This window comes from Canis lupus, chromosome 3, assembly GCF_011100685.1.
Source record: "Canis lupus familiaris isolate Mischka breed German Shepherd chromosome 3, alternate assembly UU_Cfam_GSD_1.0, whole genome shotgun sequence".
In the NCBI taxonomy this organism is placed as follows: Eukaryota; Metazoa; Chordata; class Mammalia; order Carnivora; family Canidae; genus Canis; species Canis lupus.
Window position 1 is genome coordinate 86,824,577 of NC_049224.1, and position 23,548 is coordinate 86,848,124.

The 23,548-nt window shown below is 39.3% G+C and overlaps 1 protein-coding gene across 8 annotated transcripts in view; it reads left to right on the forward strand.

Annotated features, from left to right (window-relative positions):
- The window catches only part of PPARGC1A (PPARG coactivator 1 alpha), a 639,471-nt gene that overhangs the window by 580,685 nt on the left and 35,238 nt on the right, over positions 1-23,548 (forward strand). For all 8 annotated transcript variants that reach the window (XM_038533568.1, XM_038533573.1, XM_038533566.1 and 5 more), the window contains 4 exons: positions 15,928-16,122; positions 17,942-18,064; positions 18,922-19,126; positions 23,419-23,464. In XM_038533568.1, coding sequence (XP_038389496.1) covers positions 15,928-16,122; positions 17,942-18,064; positions 18,922-19,126; positions 23,419-23,464 — 569 coding nt within the window. The remainder of the gene's footprint in view (positions 1-15,927; positions 16,123-17,941; positions 18,065-18,921; positions 19,127-23,418; positions 23,465-23,548) is intronic.

Sequence of the window (23,548 nt, forward strand, 5' to 3'; positions counted from 1 at the left end):
TGTTGGTGCTGTATGGCACAGAACTATTTCTCTGTCAATTGCTGAAGCCTGATGATTTCATCTTATGCCTGGAGGTGAAAGGATCTACTTCAGGGGCCACCCTTAGCTGATAGCATCAGATCTTTCACCTTTGAACAGATTGCCACTGGCTGACTTCATCCCGGCAAGCAGACCTGGAAAGTGTGTTGACAACCATGCAGGTCACCCACGGCAACGAGGACTCTGGAAGAGAGCACCATGGCAGTCGGTTCCTCCTTCCCTTCCACGGCTTTGCTACAGAGTCTCCAGCAAACGGTCATTGTTCTTATGCATGACGTTATGGTCTGCTTGGTATGGTAGGGTGTTGTGAGGGAGAAATACACTTAAGTGAGGGATGCAAAGATAGACGTGTAGGACAAACTCGGTAAATGTTGTTTGATTGACTTTATCTGAAATGCCTGTATCTCTCACATAACATTTTTATATAATGCTTCCTCAAAGCACAGAGGTATTATGCTACATTTACTTCCAATTACCTTAGGGCATAGATAGCCTTGGCAGATTTCACTCCTGCCCATTTACAGGTGAGGAAATTAAGGCTCCCAAAAAGCTGGTTAGAAGCCAGGGCCCCAAAGGTGAGCGGACCTGGACTGACCTTGATTCGTTATCTCATCACGCTCAAGCTTTTTCTCTGGTCCCTTTTATCACACACCACAAACGTTTTATATTTTTACATTTGTATTTTTGTAACTACAAAAATGCTCCCTTTTAAAAAGCTTAGAAAGAAATAGAATCAAAGTCATCTGAAGTCTCCCATCCTTGTAATACTTTGGAGTTCATTCTTCCAGATGTTTCCAGTATCCACGCATAGGTCAGGGGCTGAACAAGTGCTCCTTGCTAACTTTCTTGATTGATTTAATACTACTTAATGGGTATATTTGATTTTAATGACACACGTCCATGTCATCATTTTCATGGATATAGACTCTCTTGGTGTGGGGTCTCCTGCATGTCTTCCTGCTTTAAACTCAAGCTTTCATAGCCTGGCCAGCCTATGGTCATAACAATGAGGCTCTTGGTTGGTACGGGTCCCTGACATATGCCAAAGAGATCTATTTGCTCTTGTGGGTACTGAAGAAGCACTGGAGGAAAGTATTGGCAGGCACTAATCAAAGGTCAAAGCTCCCAGCTCCAAGTGAGCAATTGAAGCAGGGACCCAGGAAGGAAAGTCTGCATAATTAAGGGCACAGACTTGGTATGTGCTGGATGAAGATGGAGCATACACATTTTACCACTTTATTAAAGACGTAAAGGTTTCAGGGTTTCAGACATCTCGGTGTGGGACAGCTGTTTTGCACCGATGGGAGAATCTTCTCAGCTCCAGCCCATATGATAGATCATGGCAAATAGTTCCACCTTCCCTCAGAGGCTGTACCACTCAGGTCTTTTATAGGAGTAATTCTCAGGCTTAGTTCCCATTAAAGTCCCACCAGGGGAGCTTCTAAAAATACTAATCTCATCCTCCAAACAGACTGATTTAATTGCTCTGGGCTGGGGGTGGGAGTGGAGGGCAAGCATAAATATATATATTTTTAATGTACATGTGATGTTAATATGTAGCCCAAACTGAGACTTACAACATTATAGGCATTTTTCGCTTTGTGTAAAAGGTGGTCAACAGGAAACTTTTCTTAACATCAAGTTGTCATACTAAGAACTATAGTATCAACAGATTTAAGCATTTCTAAGTTATTCCAGTTCTTTTCTAAGAAAAAAAAAAAACCTACATTCTGCTTTCCTCAGTAAATCTGACCTTTTTTAAAAAGAATAAATCTGATTTTTAAGAATATTTGGCTTTCCTTAAATAAAAGTGGACTTCTTATTGTTTTTCCCACTCATTTCTTCCTCCTAGTTGTTTTATTTTCTTTATGGTAATTTATTTCATCAATCATCTGTCTTCCCTGCTAGAATAAGCTCTGTGAGGGCAGCAATTTTAAATTATTTTGTTCGTTGCTAGATCCCCAGTGTCAAGAATGCCTGGGACACAGTAGGTACTCAACAAATATTTAATATTTTTTGACAACAGTTTGACATGCAAATCATGATTCCTATTTTCAAGGAGCTTATGATCCGTTGAGAAGCACAGACATGGAATTTTGTTGGAGCCCAGGATTTCTATAGAGATCTGAACTGGGAACTTCCCATCTGCAATATTTGTAAACAGTATTGAGCCCCAAAGAAGAAAAATGGCAAATGCATGAGAAAGATTCTTTGCTCTTATTTGCTTTTATTCTCCTGAGGAAGCAACATGGCATTGCAGAAAGACTAGGGAGCCCAGAGGCCCCAAACAAATGTAGATTTAGATCAGTTATGAATTGACCTTGAGGAAGTCTGTTTAACACTTTATTTATCTGTCTTCTCATCTCCAAAATCATACAGTTGGATGAGTTGACTCTTTTCGGCTCTCACTCTTCCGTATTTCAGTTACTACATCCTATCATTATGTGAGCCTGTTGTTAAATGACTTTTTTCTCCTTTTATTGTCCTATAACTCTTGAATTTTTATCCAGTTTGGTTTTGTACTTCTTTTGTCATTTCCCACGTTGTGACAGGCATAGATGCTTCTTTAATCCAGTTATCAAGGTCGCTTTAAAAAATGTCCCCTCAAAAAAAAAAAATGTCCCCTCAGGTGTCATTAGCCACTTTGTCTAACTGAGTGTCATATGCTCTCCTACTGTGTGTACTCACCACATATGCATATAAATCACTGATAATCATGAGTGATTCTGCAGCTAGAACTGATTCAGTATAAAGTATTTAAAGATTCCTCACGAGGGGTACGCTCATCTGGCATTAAGAAAAGCTCAGACTCTAAATCCTAGGAGATGGCAGCCTTACTCAGATGCTTTGGAAGCTGAAACCCACGTGGAATACTTAGACACAAAGTTGTGGCGACTGCTCCTATTGTATTCATTTGATAAGTATTTACTGACACCCACTACTCTGTTCAGAACATTTTAGTGGGAAATGAAAGTTGCTCAAGGAGTCTAAGCCCCAATCCCAGGCCCTACATGGCTCTTGTTTTCTTGGGGGAAGGGCCCCTGAACAGCACCAAGGATTACCGTGGAAGCACACTGATTTCCTTCACCCTAGATGCTCCCACAGAGAGGACAGCCTTGCCTCCGAATAGCTTCTAACCACCTTGAGACAATTTTCTCTCATTTTAATGCTATTGCCAGAATATTGCAGTAATCAGATCATTTGATGTCGCCTGAATCTTGGCGTCCCCAACCTTAATATACCATGTACATCCAGGTGCCAGGGATCTGCAGCTGCATGGTCTGCACACATCTTGTGGTGCTAAGTCTATGAACAAACAGCATTGGCCCGTGTAATAGTGCCTTCTAAGCACTTCTTTTGGGCAGAAAATATACTATCTTATAGAGAATTTATTGGTTCTAAGGAGAGATTATTACAAAATGTCTTAACAGAGTCAGCCTAAAAGACATGCTTATACCCAGGGTTAATATAATCTGCTAATTTGCCACAATAAAACTTTGTGTCATTTGCAGTACAGGCCTTCTTTCTGACATCCTGGTGTTGCTGTTCTGAGCGATCCCGTGCTCATGTGTAATGTTTGTTAAATATTGTCAATATCACCTCCCTCCCACTTATACCAATATGTGACCTTCAAAAATATTAATGTCTTACTCATTGCAGGTTCTCACCTCGGAACCTTTGCACCTATTCCTTTCTCTGCCTAGAGCATTTCTTTCTCAGCTGTTAGGGCTTGCTACTCCAAATGCCGTGTGTTGGTCTGTCTCTGTCTCTCTGTATATGTAAACACATACATATACATTATTGGATGTATATATTTCACTATCAAGTATGTGTACATATACATACACACACACATATTCTATTTTTCCTCTCTAGAAAAGAGACTTTTTCTCACTCCAGATATATTCCTCTGTCTCTTTTTTCTCTCTCTTTATATATTAAATAATATATAATTATGCATATAATATATACAGCTTATATTATTAAAATTATATATAAACTATATTCTCTCTCTACATATATACATTCTATGTAATGTATGTGTGTGTATATAAATGTGTGTGTGCACATATATATATATATATATATGTAGTGTATATGTGTGTGTATATATATCCTATCCATTTATTTTTAGAAGGGGCTCATTTGTTTATTATCTGCCATCCTCTCTTTACCAAAGTAAAATGTAAATTTGTAGAAAATAGATTATAGCATATAGGAGGTACTCAATAAATATGCATAAATAATAAAAATATATGAGGGATTCCTGGGTGGCTCAGCAGTTTAGCACCTGCCTTTGGCCCAGGGCGTGATCCTGGAGTCCTGGAATCGAATTCCATGTCAGGCTCTGAGCATGGAGCTTGCTTCTCCCTCTGCCTCTCTCTCTCTCTCACTCTTTCTCTCTCTGCATCTCTCTCTATGCCTCTCATGAATAAATAAATAAAATCTTTAAAAAGTATATGTATTTGTACATATGCATATAAATATGGTATAGGCCTGCATGTGTGTATGTGAATGGAGGGAGTGTCAAATGTAGATATCATTGTTTGGCTTGGTATGGATTTCAGGTGATCACCCCATACAGCAAACATGCAAGCAGCCAGTGATTATTACACATCACATCTGTTAATTCCAACATACAGTCTTAACACGTAGCAGGTAGGCAGTGACCTTTATACAGATTGTAAGGATTTCTGAGCCTTCATATACTTAGTAATTTTGATGCCACATTTAAAATCTCTATATTGTGTAGGGTTAATAGTATAAAATGGTCTTCCCATTTCCCTTCATTTGTTCGTATCCTATGCCAACCTCAAAGTGTGCTTTAAATGTCCCCCCACCGCCACTAGAATATTTTCCCAACAGATCCATTTTTTGGTCTCACTTATTTTGAACTCAATCTAGTGCATAAGGACTATAATAATGATAGTATTAATAGTAGCAAGGATAAGTCCTCACTATATAATAGGCCCCATTTTACATGGATTTGCTCAAAATAGCCCTTCCAGGTACATCTTATTAATATAACGCCCTTCTCAGATGTGAAATCTGAGACACAGAGAGGTTAAGTAACTTGCTGAAGGCTATGCCCCTTGTAGGTGATGAACTCAACACCCAATCGTAAGCAATCTAACTTCAGAGTCTATATTTTGCTTCACTGGCTCTTTCATAATAACATCAAACTTGTGTAAGGCTTTTATGTATATCTTGAGCTTTAACAAATTCTTAAGACGTCTAGAAATGTTTAAGAACTCTGTGAAAGTATATAGGCGAAAATCCTCAAGAATCATTTAGCATGTTAGTCCATGTAATCAAATAGACTAAAAAACCAAAATGAACTTATGATAACGATGATGGTGAGAAAATGTTGAAGAAAGAGGAGAATGATTGGCAATAAAAAGAGTGAAATGCCATCGGACTAATCAAAAAGAAATTCAGGGAGTAAATAACCAGTAAGTTGTAATCAACAAGGAAGTATAGACGATAAAACATCGAGGCACATAATGTAAGATATTGGAAATAAGCATTCACATAGAATAAATAAAAATATGTTATTAATAACTATTACTAACTGCTAGAGCTGCATGTGTTAGAAGGGATAAATCTAACATACTCAGAATCATAAATTCCAATCATAAATTGATTTATACATTACTCAACAGCCACAAAACAGAAAATTACCCAAACTTGCATGATTCAGAATCACTTGGGGTGCTTATCAAAACTACAGAATTGTGGACTGTTCCTCCAGGACAATCACTCTCAACTAGAGGCAATTTTGCCTCCCAGCAAATATTTGGCAATGTCTGGAGATTTTTTTTTAGGGGATAAATGGGGAGGTGCTACTGGCATCTAATAGGCACAGGCCAGGGATGCTAGGAAACATCCTGAAATGCACAGGACAGCCCCTAACAACAAAGAATCATCTGGCCCCAGATGCCAAGAGTATCAAAATCGAGAAACCCCGATCTAGAGATTTTGACTTAGTGGTCTGCGATGAGACCTAGAAATCTCTATTTCTATCCAGGGATCCAGGTTGTTCTTATAAAGGTTTGAAAGCCTGAAGATAGGCTTTGAGGTAGAGAAAGGATATAAAGAAGTGAAGGGAAATGGAAAGAAGGGCAGATCACACCCAGTAGGACTACAGACAGGCTCCATGGTGACACGGGGCTGCCAACATGTACTGAGAAGCAATGCCAAAGCACTATCCTCTTTCCACACGGAAGGCCAGTTCTGCTTCATGGGATATAACTGCAGTTCCCCACCTTGGTTCTTATCTGTTGATAATTAACTCATTTTGTGTCCTCTACTATGATTACAGATTTGGCTAGCATATGCCCACTCTTATTTTTGTTCCATTGATTCATCCATAAAATTCTAACATATAGAGAAAGGAATGAGAACTAGGTTTTGTCAGATATATCTGGTTTGGTATCCAACTCTGCCTCTGATAAGCTACATGAATTTTGGGCTAATCATAGGATCAATGGGTGGTTTATTTTATTTATTTATTTATTTATTTATTTATTTATTTATTTATTTATTTTTTAAATTTTTATTTATTTATGATAGTCACACACGGGGAGAGAGAGAGAGAGAAAGAGGCAGAGACATAGGCAGAGGGAGAAGCAGGCTCCATGCACCGGGAGCCCAATGTGGGATTCGATCCTGGGTCTCCAGGATCGCGCCCTGGGCCAAAGGCAGGTGCCAAACTGCTGCGCCACCCAGGGATCCCCATCAATGGGTGGTTTAAATGAAATAGTATGTGTAGGGAAAATAATACCAGCCACATAGGAAGCACTCAGTAAAAGTCAGCTGCTCCTTACTATTACTTTTTATTTAAATAATATTTATCTGTTGTAATATTTATGAAACTACTTAAATGAACAGAAAAAAAAGTGAAGTTGAGACTTAAGATGATGATCGGTATCTTATACCAATCTCCGCAACTGATTATTTTGTAGTCTGTTTTGATCTAAGAGGATTGAAAAAAATCCTGCTTCGTAGAAAGGAGTGTTTGTAAATGGCTCCAGGTTTTAAGCTGCTCACCCTCACTTCTCAAGATATATTTTTTTAAAAAATCCTGAGACCAACATAAAATGATTCAACGTGGCGAGTTAACATAGTGCTGGTCTCCACTGCATTTATGATGAGAGAAATAACGCATTTGAGTGTGCATGTTACTTTCTAAAAACAAATTAGTTATGTTGGCACATGAGCTCAATTATATGTGTATAAAATATATCATATACTACAATGTTTATCATCCTTCCTTACAGCACTCGTAAGATGGCCATGGTTCCATGGCACGCGGTGTGAAAAGGCCTCTGGCTAAGACTATATACTCTCAGTTTATAGATGAGTGTGCTATGCAGTATGGAATAAAGAAGCTCACTCTAGTCCAGATAGATTACTTCAATTGTTTTCTCTTGATTAGCGAGCCTGATGCTTCTGCATGGACAGATAGTAAGTTGATCTGGCGTGATTTTCTCTTCACAAATCATCTCGGCTCTTTGGAAATTTTTGCAAATTAATTGCTTGATGATTCATTGCAGTATCCTCTCAAATACCAGAGTTGGGGTGAATTAATCCCCGCATGTATAGGACGCATCCCAACCTCTTCCTTTACAAAAGATGTACGTTATGTTGACTCATACAGAATCAGCGCTTTGGGGGCTTATTTCAGACTCAGCCCCTCTGTAGTTCTGTTCAAATTGCTGTCTCTCCCGCTAAGAATATATTGGCTGTTTGCCTGGCCTATCAGCTGATCTATGAGAATGAATGCAAGATAATTTTAAATTATAGCCTAAGATAAACACTATTAATTGGATGGGGGTGGGAAAAGGTGGGACTTGCAGAGCAAACAACAAAGATAACAACTGGAGAATGAAAAGTCGCATTATATTTTTTAGGCTTGGTTCAACATTTCAGATCTTATTCTTACTCATTTTTAATAAACATCTACTCTATGCCAGATGCCGTAATAGTGATCAGATAGGCCCCACGGTGCTTCTATTTTAGATAGACCATGAATGAGATAAGTCAGTAAAATATATATTGAGTTATAGAAATTAGTGCCAAAAGGAAAAAATAAAATCGGATAACAGATAGAATGTTAGGAGGAGTTGGGAAGAGCTCACTGAGAAGGTGACTTCTGAGAAGATGAAGGGATGAAGGGGCAAGCCATGTGGCCATGTGGCAGAAGAGCCTTCTAGGAAGGGGAAACAGCAGGTGCAAAGGCCTTGGGGCAGAGAATGCTCGGCATTTTTGTAGAGTAGTGATGAGGTCAGAGTGGTTGGAGAGGATTCAGACAGATAAATGGGGCACTGACAGGGGCAGATGATATAGGTCTGATATAGGGCAACCAACCATACATCTCAGACCATGACAGTCTGCATTAACACCCACGTGGTTGAGTATTTACATTCTCAGAAGTGTTCTGGCTTAGATGATAAATTATGTGGTGATCCTAGGCTAATAGGTCATTCTGAGGATTTTGACTTTGAGGGGCATGAGAAGCCATGGAGGGCTTGGTCACAAGAGGGGCAAGGTATGACTTCGGTTTTATCAGGACTGCTTGGTCTTCTGTGTTGAGAATAGACGATTGGGATGGGGAGCAAGTGGCAAGGGTGAAAGTCCGGGAGCCAGTTAGGTACCTAGAAGATAGTCATTGGGGCACGTGCGCTACGGCCAGAGTTGTCATTTGACTTGAGGTTACATAACTAGCTCATGGTGCAGATGGAACTCAGGTCAATTTTGTTGACTTTCAGTCTGTTGTCATTTACACAAGACCCAGCTTCTCTCTTAGTCCCAACTTGAGAACAGAGTGCCAGACTGGATCATTACAGATCCATTATGCCTCCTGTTCCGTGGCACAACTTGGTTGCTTCCTCTTCATGTTGTGAGAAGAAGACATGAAACATCTCCCTGCTGCCTACCCCCCACCCCAAAATAGCTCGTTTTGAAGCATCAGCCAAGATTTTCTTAAGCCTTTCTCTTGAATGTCTATATTTACACTTTTGGCTCATGTAACCTCTTCAGAATAATGAATTCCACATGTTCAGTGCATGCTTATTAACTCATGAATGTATGATATAAGTGAGCAAGTTAGAATGGAGCTTAATATAGATATGAACACGTATTTTATGTCTGCTTAAGTAGGAGCATAAATATTAACATAGATTAAATGGACTCTCACAGGTGTAAATATATCTATGGAGGGAGTTCTTCAGTTTGCTTGTATTTATTTCCACTTGGTTCTTGTTTTATTTTATTGTTTTCGGAATTGTCTTCAGATTTTGATCATTATTTTCCTCAGCTAGTAGTGGATAACTGGGGGGAAGAATATATGTCTGATTATAGACATGTATAGTCAATCGCAGTGGAATATATGAGAATATATCTAAGAGATTGAAATGCACATATACATAGATTCCATTTTATTTTTTTATTATTTTAAAAATATTTCATTTACTTATTTATTTGAGAGAGAGAGAGAGAGTGATAGAGAATGAGCAGAGAGAGCAGCAGAAGGAGAGGGAAAAATAGACTCCCCACTGAGCAAGGAACCTGATGCGGGATTCCATCCCAGGACCCCGAGATCACAACCCCAGCCAAAGGCAGACGCCTAACCCACTGAGCCACCCAGGGGTCCCTAGATTCTGTCTTAAATATGTATACTTAAGATGCAAACTTTTGTGTGTTGGGGGCGTGGGATGTATAGACACACTTATGTACATGTTATTTTTAAGTAGCCTCTATGTCCATGGAGAGTCACCCAAACAGTGAAATGAAAATTTGTGTTCTTTCTACTACCTTCTCTGTCAGTACAACCCTAAATTCCAGCAATTTTGGCATCCAACAGAGCAAATCCAAGGTCACATAATGTGCTTATCTTCTCTCTCCTGGGAATTAAATAGGGGAATAAGCTAATTCTCAGGGCATTTGTAAGAAGTGAATAGATACAGAAGTATTTTTCACAAGACATGTGTGATATAATGTAAAGTCTTTATTGTCTTGGTTATTTTTCTGCTGCACATACACACTTGAAATTTCTTAGGTCATTTTTTTTTCCTGTCTTCAAATGTCCATCCCTTTTTCAGAGCCATCCCATAAACCAAAAGTTAGTGGGTTATTTTAGGGCCTTCTCCTATTGAATAGGAGGAGGAGTTAATAAATTTCAGAAACGCCATGTAGAGATTCCACCCATTTTCTGTTGGGTTGTGAGAAGGTGCACAGACATGCTGTTGGTCCATACCTGGGTATAGGCGAAGCAGGAGAAAGCACATTGGATTGTAAAGCATTTGAGGAAAGAAAGAGGGGAAAAAGAGAGGGAAAAAAAAAAGAAAGAAAAAGAGTTGTCTGAGAATGAGTATACAAACTATCAACCTTTCCAGCTAAGGCTTAGACCCTTCAGAGCAGACATGTACAATAAACAATTGGTGAGGTGGTACCTGTCCTGATTAAAATGCTTTAAAGAACAAAGCTAAAAACCGCAAACTCTATTTCAGTAGTCTAGTCTGAATTGTTATTTTTCTTTCATTTCAGAAAATAAATTATTTTTTAAAACTTTTAGTTCAGCTTCTTGCAAATTTGATCAGACTTTATACATTAGAGCCAAAATGTGTACATGTAAAAGTTTTTTGCCTTTTTGTGCGTGAAACAGAGATACAGAACTTTATGTATAAAAGTTCAGGAAAGGGACTCCTTCAGTCAATTGTATTTCTTATTTGAACCCCTGCATCTATCATAAAAGTTACTTTCTCATTTATTTATTTCAACTCCTGGTTGGGGTCTAGTGGGAGAAATAATCCAAAATAGTGGATAATCCAAAAATGTCATTTATATTTGGCTTCAGAATGCATTACCAGATGTTACTCTAGCAGATTTCCCTTCCTAATTAGGCCTCACTTAAAGTAGGAGTTAATTTTGTCTTCATTAGCTGCTTCCAAATCAGCAGGATGGGGCAAGGAGGAAGCCCAAGGCATGCTGGGTATTTGGGAGGAAGCTGGCCCAGTGCTAAAAGTCGGCGGTAGATCGTGTTCAAAGAAGGAAATTCAACTATGGGAAATCAAGACGATGAGCATATACCCTGGAAGTGTTTATTGAGCACCTTCTTGAAGGATTCTCAGGCTTTCATCCATTCTTTTTTTTTTTTTTCTCCCTATTAACCATGAGTGCAGAAAAATTCTGTCCTAGGAAATAGGGAGATAATAACCTGAAATTTTGTACAGAAAAAAAAAAAATAGAGGCTCAGAGAGGTTAAGTGACCTCTCACATAGATTGATCTCTGAGTAAACAGTACCTAAGATACTGAAACTGATTAATGAATGATAAGAAGACCCCACTGTTTCCTTCTTATTGATGATTTGAATAATGAGGAAGCAGGAATTCTCCTGGCCTAATTCGCATTAAGAGAGCTAAGATAATGAAGCTGTGATTAAATGGCTATTAAACTATTTTTATCAAACAGAGATCAAGCGAGTGTGAGAATCTGGGGACGCAGAGTGTAATTGCAATTCTACAAGATGTGGAAAAAATTACTATCATAAGCAGGGCATGGTCCTTCCATAATAGCCTGCATTTAAAAATCTTTGGGATACCACATGCAGGTTTCGCTTTGCAGTTCTCCCTTCAGGTGTCGGGTAGCATCTCGGAGTCCCTCATTTCCTCCTTAATTTAGTAGATTTATTCTTTCTCTATGCACTTGGGTGAGCTGAATGCACTGTCTGCCCCATCACGCATAATCAGTTGGAAGATCCTTTTGCCAAGTGCTCACAAGGGAAGAAAGCCCAGATATCATATACTGGACCCCACATTTCAATCTGGAGGTGACTCTGAGCACCTGCAGGATCATATCACACTTCCTGCAGGTCAGATAGGGACCCAGCAGTCCCAATGGGCAGTAATGAACCTTCTGGCTTTATCGAGTGTTCTGAACTGTCGTTTGTAAATGACACGGTGCTGCCTCGGAATCATTGCGCTTCTGGATTTTGGGTTGTTAGTATACATGCATTGTCTGTTAGTGGAAGCTCTTTACAACTTGAGTATTTGTTGATGTGGCTTCTTAACTCCTGGAGCGTCCTCAGAGAACAAGTGTTACAGGTCACCCAGAGCTTTATTTCCGGGGGAAGAAGAGCAGCAGACTTGCATTGCGTCAGGAGAGCCCAAGGTTGACACCCACCATGGTAAAAGCTGCTTGAGAGTCACAGAAACGTGACTGTGGAAATGCCTATTGGCCTGTCCCTACCTTTCCTTACCTCTCTGCTGCCGCCCACAGCACTGAGCTCAGCCGTGTACTGTAGACCACTACCTAATTGGAGGCCTGCTCTCTCTCTCTTTCACCTCTCTGCTTTTCTCTTCTTAATGTATTAGAGAGGTAATAAGTATATTTTTGTAAAAACAGTAATTTCAAACAATTAAAAGGCAGTATCAGAGCAGAGTCTTTGAAAGGTTATTTTGCAAAGTCGTTTTACTGGCTGATGTATTTCAATGCCCCGTCACCTGTGAACAGACATGTGTTCGTAGGCCATAGTGCTTCATCTGCAGTGACTTTGATTTATTTGCTCTGTAAATTGGGACCGAAGCAATAATGGGAAGTGACATTAATTGTTTACCAGAGTCCTTTTTGTCACATCCATTGCCTTCTCTGGAGTGTCTGATTGTTGAAATTCATGCTAGACTAATTGAAATTGCCATAGTGAGGAACAGTGTCCACTCAACTTTACATACAGGAATATCTATTGAGCTTCAGACCAACAATGTCATAAGGAAATATCTTAACTTTTTCCCCAGTCTTCTACAGTTAGACAAAACACAGAGAATTTGAAATAATAGCGTTCTTTCCTTCCAACATTCAAGAACAACTTTTACTAAAATAAAATGATTTCCGAGCACCTCTCTGAGTTACCCATGTTTGTGATGAACATGGGCTGTAAGTAAGGATTACAGCCCTACTGGGCTCTTCTGGTTGAATACCAGGCTGCCCTCCCCTGACACACACTGAAACACCCACATACACCTCCACAGCCCCCCATTTCCCCCCCACTGAAACACCCACACACACCTCCACAGCCCTCCAACCCCCCACACCTCCCCACCTCCCCCGCACATGACCACACACCCACCCACACCCACATACACATACTGCCAGTCTTCCCTCACACAACCCTCCCTCCCATTGTGGTTCCAGTAGAGAGAATTTAAATAGCTGTGGCTTAATCAGATCTTGTAAATTAATTATGACATTATCAGGCTCCAATATTTCTGCCATTGTTTTTGATGTACATTCACCCGGGCTTATTAAAGAAATTGGAGAAAACTAGTTAATTTAAGTGTTCTTTGTCATTCTGACTTGATTGGAATTATTGTAGTTTGTTTACACTAGGGATAGAACTAAGGCGCTATTGTATTATGTGATTGAAAGCAAATAGAGGCTTGTAGTGTTGCTGGAAAGCCAAATACAAAATTTAAATCGGGGTAAACAAAATTACTCATTTATTGGTAAACATTCTTAACTGTTTTTCTTGAGCTATTTTTGAACTTCAGTGAAAGAAGAAAATTGGGATACCTGGAAAAAAAAGTCCAATTTACTGAAACTGTGCATGAGTGTGTGCCTGCATGTGTACCTGAGAGATCTTCAAAGATTTTTATTAGATAATATGGATATATTTATATTAATGTAAATCTCATGATTTTAGATTATTTAAAATACTATGCATTTAATTTAAATATGATTTCTATTTAGGATGGATTAATAACCTGAATTTGGTTTTTCATATGTGGGTGGAATCCAAATAAAAAGGGGAAAGATTAGAATCTTTGGACACTATATTATGATCCTGGGCAGAAAATAAGTGAAAACATTTCAGTATCTTTATTATTCAGATGACCTGGACAGATCCAGAAGAATTGAAGCTGGGTACTATGATCAATAATGTTTTGTTATTATTAAATCAAGTAATTTGATTTTTAAAGAATTGATCAATTTATGGAAGAAGCGGTGCGATTTTGAAGTTAATATTTCACCCCTTTGATTGGGATTTACCTCCTACAGTGGAGTCTTAAAACTCAGACAGTTGTCATTCCATCCTGTGTGCCCAAAACCACTTGACTCCCAATGCAAAGTCCAGGGGCATTAGGGAGACACATTATGGAAACGTTAAGAAATGCTAGTAAAGTCGACCATGAGTACAAATGGCTCTTTTTGGCCTCTCGAATTCAGAAGAGAAAGAAGTCTGTAGTTTTACTCCTGGATGGGGACTCATCAGTAATGAGAGAAAACAATTTTTATGTGAAAATAGAATGTATACGTGATAAAGGCCTGCCTAATTTCTCTAGTAATACAATTTGATTTTCTGATTAGCTGTCTTATTCTGTGATTCTTGTAATTTTGTCAGGTCAATTAACTGGAGTTCAGTGCTAGAGAGAAAGGACGTGTGGGCACTGCTGGCTTCATTAGATGTCAGCAGCTTAGGTGCATTTTGTAATAGAATCTGTGTGGGATAATTTAGCCGATATTGTTAATGTCATAGCATGCGGAACTTTAAAAAAAAGATTTATGAAGCAGGTCAAATTGGACAAACAATGTGAAGTGCTAACAGAAGGAAGAGAAAGTGATCTACACAATGTATATTCTAGGCAGTAAATGCAGATCGATGAATTATTCACCAAGTCATCAATGAGCATACTGTGTGCCTAGCATTGGCACTGGCTGCCCAGGTACATGGACTCTAACCCATTTCCCTATAAACAATGGTGTATAAGCTCCAATTTGGGAGATCTTGAAAGATATGCAGAGTCCTGAAATAAATGTTTTTAAAATAAATGATTCACAGGGTCTTCCCTTCCACTGGAAGGGTTTTTGGAGGGCAGAGGTTTGTCTTCCTCTTTCCATCTCTGACACCAAGCATGGCCCTGGTGTAGTAGGTAGGCAGATGTGTTTATGGAATGAATACCTGAGGATTAACTTTCCAAGGGTGTGTGGATGGGAGTGACTGTGGGAGTTGGGGAAGGAAACAAGTGAGAATATATTCGCGGGAGCCCCCCGTTCAAAGTAATGTCGCACGTGAATGGTACCCTGGCCACAAGAAATAAATGCATTTAAGTGACATTGCAGAGTAAGACTCTAATTAATGACTGACCACATAAAGAGGACTCAAGGTAGTTGTATAGGTTGGGTGCGAAGAACTGTTACCCAAAGTCAGGAAGTCAAGGGAAACAGCAGTTTTGTTGCAAAAGGTCCTATGGTTGGGTTTCGGAGCAAGAAGGAGCTATTATCAGGTAGAAATGTCCAGTGGGCAGTTCTAGATTTATGACTAAAGTTGGGAGAGATGTCAGGGAGGGAAATAAATGGCTGTGGAGTGTTCAGTGATGAGATTATAATTGAAACCATGAAAGTGTATAGTTCCTCTCGCTGTAGTTTCAGTTTCTGGTGCTGTTCAAACAGTGGGTTATCTAAACATTTCGGCTGCACAGGAGATTGAAACACTATATCTGAAGATGAAATAGACGATGGTTAAAATTCTCTCAAGTTCTGAGATTCTCTAGACCTTCTCCCTTAGTTAGAGAGACAAGACCTAGGCATGGGGCCTTTGATTGGGAACAACAGTCAAAATCAGCCGCGATCCACCCCAACGTCATAGGGCTAACTTGGACAGCTCCACATCTGAGGTTGGCACTGAGAGGGACCAGTGAGGTGTGTGATTGAGACCAAACATGGATGTGGAATTTGAAGAAGATGTGGTCTTTGGGGTTCCAGCATGAGCATTCACAATTTTGCGGAGAGTTTACTCATTGGGATAAACGTGAGCCGTCTGTGCTGATTGATAGCGCTCCCTATCCCCCAATGTCAACTCTCTCACGTCGCCTGTTTTTCTGTTTTTGTAGAAGATAGATGAAGAGAACGAGGCGAACTTGCTAGCCGTCCTCACAGAGACACTGGACAGTCTCCCCGTGGATGAAGACGGATTGCCCTCATTCGATGCACTGACAGATGGAGATGTGACCACTGAGAATGAGGCCAGTCCTTCCTCCGTGCCTGACGGCACCCCTCCACCGCAGGAGGCCGAAGAGCCGTCTCTAGTAAGAGCCCTTCCTACTGCTTAACAGGAATCCGAGTGGCCTCTGGCTACCCGCTGCCTGGGCATGATGTAGTGACAATCAGGTTTGGACTTTCAGTTTAGACTGGGGCCGAGAAACAATTCCCGAGCACACTCAGAGTTGCAAATTCTGTGATTCCGTGTTTAAAAATGTTGGTAATAACAGCTTTCACGTGGACTCACTACACTTTATTTTCATGGCCTTTTGCTACGTACGTGCGTGTGTTTTTATTTCCTTAGCATCGTTTATGTTCATGGTAGAAACGTAGAACATGCAGACAACCCAAAAGGAATAGACCCAGAAATTCACCTGTACAATCAAGTAATCTCTAATGTTAAAAAGAGATTGAAATCTCCTCTTGTTTTGAGATACATCCTTATGTTTGTGAATTTGAGATAGATGTCTAGTTGTTCATGTTACATATTATTTTATTGTTTGCAGATGTCCTAGTTCATTAAGAGATTCCTTATGGTCGGGCATTTAGTCTTTTTCCAATTTCTCACCATCATAAATTATATAATAATCGACACATTTATAGTTTTATTCCGATGCCTACGATTCTAGAAATAAAAAAGTAGATCAAGGGACATGCAATATTTTCAGGTTTTGCATCCATAATTCTTATGAAGATTGAAAAATAATAGCACATTTGCAACCTAAGTTCCCTAAATTTATGGGAGGCAATGAAGAGTGAATTTGTTGGCAATGAGGAGTAAATTTTCTTTTGGATGCAGTGCTTGACCAGAATTTTATTAGTTCTAAGACACAGTTTACCTTCTCATCTATGGTAGCCATTTGTCATTTGCCATAAATCTGATGTAAGACCACACGATGTAAATTATGGAAAGCTATCCTCCAAACTTTAATAATGTTCCTTGGCATGCCGTTTAGAGCTGGTCTCTTTTCCATCTCTAGGTTTTTTGAAAAATGTTAAAAGCACTCCATGTAAACACATGGAGACCCTACTTGTACTTCCCTGCCTTTCGAGATTTGTGGTTTAGAAGAAACAATCTCGTAAGTTGTTTCCTGCCCCCTCACCCCCCAGCATTTCTCCACTTGCCGTTGCTGTCTAGTACTTTGATGTCTTTACATTGATACCAGATGATTTTCATCCACATAATTGGCTCGACTGGGAGGGGTTGTTGACTCAGCGTCACACTGCCTGCTTAAGCCTGGAGGGCCTAGAAGGCCAGCAAGCCAAATGAAGAAACCGAGGCCAAGACACAGTAAATGCTTTGCCTGAGCCAGAATCGCATCTCCTGACTCTATCGATTCACAAATCTTTTTCAGAGATGGCCCCTCTTTACACCTAAACATCCTTTGAATCAGTGAAGTTAAACTGGATTGTGCAATATCATTCAAGACATTACAGAATCTTTAATTTTTTTTCCCCTTGATTCATTTGGGTTATTGAGGGGAAATGTACTATATTCTGTCCCTAATCCCAGCTCCTCACTTAGCAGGGCAGCTTTCCTCACCTAATAGGTATTTGGAAATCCTTTTAGGAAGATCCCTTTGTCTTACTTTATTAAAAAAAAAAAAAAAAAAAAAAAAAAAGACAATACTCAGTCTCCAAGGTAGGGAAAGGAAATACCTTCGCAGTTGGGAGTGTGACACCAAATTTTTTACTTTTAAAAAATACGTTTCCTTTAGCACTATTGTGTTCAGGTATGACTGTAACGAGTGAGAGGATTAATTTTTCTAATGAATGAACTTTAAGTTTAAAATTCCAGTAACTTATTCTAATGCTTAAACGATGCATAACTTTTCTTGCTTTTCCCCTTCTCTGATACGTTTCTAGCTTAAGAAGCTCTTACTGGCACCAGCCAACACTCAGCTAAGTTATAATGAATGCAGTGGTCTCAGTACCCAGAACCATGCAAACCATAATCACAGGATCAGAACAAACCCTGCAGTTGTTAAGGTACAACGTAAACTTTTTAATATAGGAGGGAAAGTAACAAAGGATTTTGCTTGAAGCAGTAAAACAAAGAATAGGTTTATTTCGATGTATTCAGCTGGGATCCTGCAGTTCCTTTATAATGTGAAACAATATGAAATGGGTTTCCAAAAGCAGCGCTCCAGCTACTTTAAGCTAGAAAGAGTTCATTTGTGCTTTGTCTTTGGATGATTGGAATGGAAGCTCCGCCGTCTGTTACTCCTTGCCCACTTTATTAATACATGCGGCAATGTGGGTTCCGGTGAAATTTGCTGATAGGCTGGTATTATCTACGAGTGACTTTAAGATGCAGGATTGCCGTTTTGCCAGCTGTCTAACCTGAGAAAGATTGCTCTGGAATCACCGCAAAAGATCTATCTCTGCCATTAATTGGATGGAATGCTGGCAATGACATAATTCGGTTAGCGGGCTGTATTAAACAATGTTTGTCTTGCCATTCACTGTGAGTGAAAACGGAGCGTTAAGGGGTACTTAAGAGAATTGTGAATACGGGGCTCCAGCAATCAGTGGCAAATTAAGGTTTAAACCAGCTTATTTTTTTTTATTCACAGTAAAGGCGCTATAGGGTCTTGTTAGTTACATGTTGCTGAGTAGGAACATTGAAATGTAGGAGAAATGAAATAAAAAGCTGCATAAATGTCATTTAGGAATTTTAAATGTAATTTTCTTTCCTTGTTCTGCAAACAATTATTCACAGCTCATAGATCTAGTACACTTAGACTGAACACTTCATTGAAAATCTCATCTCTTCAGAAAACCTATATCCATTCTGATAAGGTTCAGTTCACTAATTTTAGCTTTCTTTATGCCTTGTTTTTAAGACCGAGAATTCATGGAGCAATAAAGCGAAGAGCATTTGTCAACAGCAAAAGCCACAAAGACGTCCCTGCTCGGAGCTTCTCAAGTATCTGACCACAAATGATGACCCGCCTCACACCAAACCCACAGAGAACAGGAACAGTAGCAGAGACAAATGCACCTCCAAAAAGAAGTCCCACACACAATCGCAGTCTCAACATTTGCAAGGTAGGCCGGGGGCCGAAACCAGGCTGGCGGTGAGGGCGCCGGAGGCAGAGCGAGCTTGCACCCGGCTGGGAGTGCCGCGACTCCGGGCCTCCGCTCCACCGCTGTCTCTCTGGAGAGGGAATTCAGCCCTTGATTATAGCCTTAAAAGCAAAGCAAAACCAAACAGAAGCAACACCTGCCTTGGACACAGGTTGTCCTATTCGGCTGACACGCAGCCTCATTCACCATCACCAAAAGGCACCTGAAATGTGAGCTTGGGTGGGGAGCGGGTGGGGGAAGGTTTATGTGAAATCTGAATTACTGACATAATTGAAATTCGGAGCAAGCTGGGCCAGCCAATATTAAAAAGCCTTTTCCCCCCCCTTTCTAATAATGGAAAAAAATGAGGCATTGTTGATTTGCTGTATAGACCTTAAGAAAGAGTACATGGCATTTGTGCAGCCTCTCCCAATTATTAAGTGCATTTTTTTTTAAAGACCCCATGTTATGCTCCTAGATTTATTTTGTAAATAAGGATTTGGAAATTTCTGGAATTTATTTTTATTTGCTTTCTATTAAAATATATTGCCCAGATCAAACTACGCATCTGGGTTGATTTTTATTGTCCTCATACATTCTGGAAGGCTGATGTGTTTGAGGCAGATCAGAGTGATTTGGGGGAAACCTGTCTTGGCAGAGATATAATTTTCTTTCTTTTTTGTCTTTTCCCTCAAAACCTCAACACCGGCCTATCTTAGAGGCCCAAAGGAAGCTTGTTGAAAGTTGCTGTTGCTTTCAAACATCCCGACTTCCACATGAACCCTACCTTTAACCTGGTAGTGGAAGCAGATGTATTCTTTTTTTTTTTCTTTTAAAGATTAATTTTTAATTGAGAGAGAGAGAGTGTGTGTGTGTGCGCATGTGTGAGAGAGAACGCGGTGGAGGGGAGGGAGCGGGAGAGAGTCTTAAGCAGACTCTATGCAGAGCGTGGAACCCACTGGGGGCTCGATCTCACAACCTGGAGATCATACCTGCACCGAAACCCGGAGTCGATGCTTAACTGAGTGCACCACCCAGGTGCCCCAGAAGCAAGCATATTCTAAAATAGCAATTACAAACACCCACTTCTTTTTTCCCTTTTGTTTCCCCGACTTCCCCTTCCAGCTGCAGAGTGGTAGTCCCTGATCCCTGTTTTGAACCATGATTATTTCATACAGGTATGCTGTTGCTGCTGCTTTTAATAAGTATTTTCTTTCCAGTGTTTTCAATTTCCCTCTCTCATCCCTACCTCACCATAAACCTTCAGGAATGTTCTTTTAAAGTTTTAAATTGGCTCTCAATTAGCTTTTCCCTGGTGGATATCTCAAAATCCCTTGGCCATCCTTTTCTGTCAGTTCAGGGAAAGATATTTATTGAAATGGGCCAAATCTTTTTGTAGCTCGCCTTACCCTGACTGGTCCCTTACACACATGCACTGGACCAGTTTTTCTGAGCAGGACCAACAGGGCTGTGGGATGCAGTGGTGTGGAGGGTCTCAGGTGAAGGGAAGCCAGCTGAGCTCACTCTAGTGAGTGGACTGAAAAATTCACTGGGATCCTCTCAACCTTGTCCTAGTGTGTCCTAGTCATCCGTTCATCTTCTGGAGCTGAATTTGAAGTCTGAAGCCAGCTATTACCCTATAGTCAGTGAACCCAGGCCAACAGCACATGTTCTCAACATCTTTATCATTTTTATATTCTTAAGATTTTATTTGGCCCTTCTAGATTTTTAGAGTTTCGGAGTTTTTTGTTTTTTTTTTTTTTTAAATCCACTTACAACGAATATTACTGAAAACTTTTACAAACCATGGCAGTGAGGAGTTAAATCGGCCTATGGAGGATATATTTTTTTAGGTGAGACCTGCTATATGTGGATTTTTTAAAAAGCTGTATGCCTGTGGCAAAGCATATAAATTTAATCCCAGAACAAAGCCTATTGACAAAAACACAAAAACCCCAAACCAAACAAACAAAAAATCCACAAAATTCCTATAGTTATTAAAGGCCTAAAACAAAACAAAATAAAGCAAAAACATGGCTGGCTGTGAATAACCAACAAGAAATAAGTGCTCAGGTTCAGGATTTTTTTAAATTGTTGTTCAAACTTTAAAAGTAGAAAATATATTAGCGATTAGAGATAATAACCAAGGACCTACCGAGGTTTACCTTTTTTGTTGTGATGTTTTCTCCCTGAACTGCATGTATGCTCTGTGATATCGTGTGGTCAAGTTCTTTTCACTTCCTTAGGATAATGGCCTGACCTTTGGCTCATGTTGGTGTCCCCTATATTCATTTATTCATTCATTTGGTAACGTATTCATTCATCAAAAAGACCATGACCTGCATGAACAAGATGCATTCCTGCCCTCTAAGGATCTTAGAGGCCCTGGTCTATTAGTCTTTGGAATAGTGTGGATTAAACTCCCAGTAAACCAAATCAGTCCTCCTCTAGTGGTAGCTTTCGTGAGTGTGGGAAATTCAGGGAAGAGGTTCTCTTACTCTATGTGGTTTGGGGCTGGACCTTCCTAGGGCCTTCACTTCCTGTTTGCCATTGGCCCCACTAAACATGGCCACTGCCTATGGCTCTCCTTCCAGTGCCCTTGCCATCACCGATACCCAACTATCAGAATGTTGGGATCTTCCTTTGAGTATTTCGGATAGCCTACCCTACACCTTGAAAACTGAAGTCCCAGAGACCGATTTTCAACGTGTATTTATTGCGTGACATAGCACGCAGTTCGTATTTAGTGATATCTGCTATGGAGCCTCTATGCATGATCCTAAATATTAGTTGAATGCCAAAAATGTTGGTAAATTCCTTTCATGAGTGTGTTCTTTTAGAAAGACTCATTATATCAGACATACAAAAAAATTAATGTAAAACCAGTTCATTTATCTGTATGTATAAAAGCCAATCAATCAATGTACCTAATTTGTAGAAGACAGCGTGAACTTCATATTTCTGGATGCACATTGGATAGATGATAAACCATTCAATTGTTTAAAAACTAAATCTAAATCGACAAATTAAATATGTAAATACTATTTATCCAAGTAAAGTATGTAATTTCAGCCTAATTTGGACATAAATAATATTTTCACATTTCAAAGGACCTTAATTACTGGGGTTGATTAATTTACTTTAATATCTACTGAATGCAATTCCTTTTGGTAATAGGAAAAAGGAAACATATTCTGGGCTGACTCTGCCAGTAACTAGTTTTATGGCCCTGGAAATATCATTTCACATCTTTAGATCTCAGTTTTTTCATCCATAAAATAAGAGTTTATTCTAAAGACCTTTTTAGTTTCAACTCTATGATTTTCATTTCGTAAATGACTATCTCTTGACCTTTTGAAAGTAATTATGTTAATGAGAAAAATTGACATAAACCTACATACATATAAATATATCTTTATAGTTAAGCATATATATATATATATATATATATACACATAATATGTGGATGTATATCCCAAGTACGTTTCTCATCATGTTTTCCCCTCCTTCTGTTCAAAATACAAGACTGCCAAGGAGAAGCAATTGAAATTTTGGAGTGAGAAGAAGATTCTTACTCCACCCTTCCTAATTGGGAAATGCCTCCTGTAGGAGGTAAGATTTAGGAAGCATAAAAGGAAGTAAATGAGCTCTCTTTGCAAGTCTATAGGTCTCTCAACTGATAAATGCAGTTATCTTACTTTAGTTGTCTATAATTTTGGGGATTTGAATCCCTTTTACACTGTCTGGGTCAATGTCCACAATTTGTCATAATCTTTCAATTAATTTCCAGTAAATGGAATGGTTATTGCTTGAGCTTTGGCCTCATAGAAATAACCTATTCTCAGGGCTAGATATAAAATTCTACATTTTAGGAGAAAAATCAACTGAATATTCATAACGTTCTGTTGTCTTATAGTTATTCTGCTGTTTTCTTGTCTAAACAAACCGTGTACTGTATTCCAAATTAAAATAGAACACATTATTTCTCTCTGATGGTATGATGCAAATTTTGTATCCTTAACCGAGATGCTACATTTTGGGGAAAATTCTGTTTTTGTATGTGTTTTTGAATGATAGTTTACCAATGCAAATGTTGTTTGGAATTTGTTTTAGCATAATGGACTGTTGTCTGACTTTGATCCAATATTCAGGGATTTCCTTACTTGAGTTTTCAGTTTCCAGTTTCCAACCTGATTGTAGTAGGAAAAAAAAAAATTCTTAAAAAAACCCCAGAACTCAATATTTCATAATCAGTTTCCTTTTTTTTTCTTTAGCCAAACCAACAACTTTATCTCTTCCTCTGACCCCAGAGTCACCAAAGTAAGTATTAAGAAATGTAACCATTTTCAGAAAGGGAAGGGGGTTCTAATACATTTGGCTACAGCAACTCCATTTCAGTTTGTT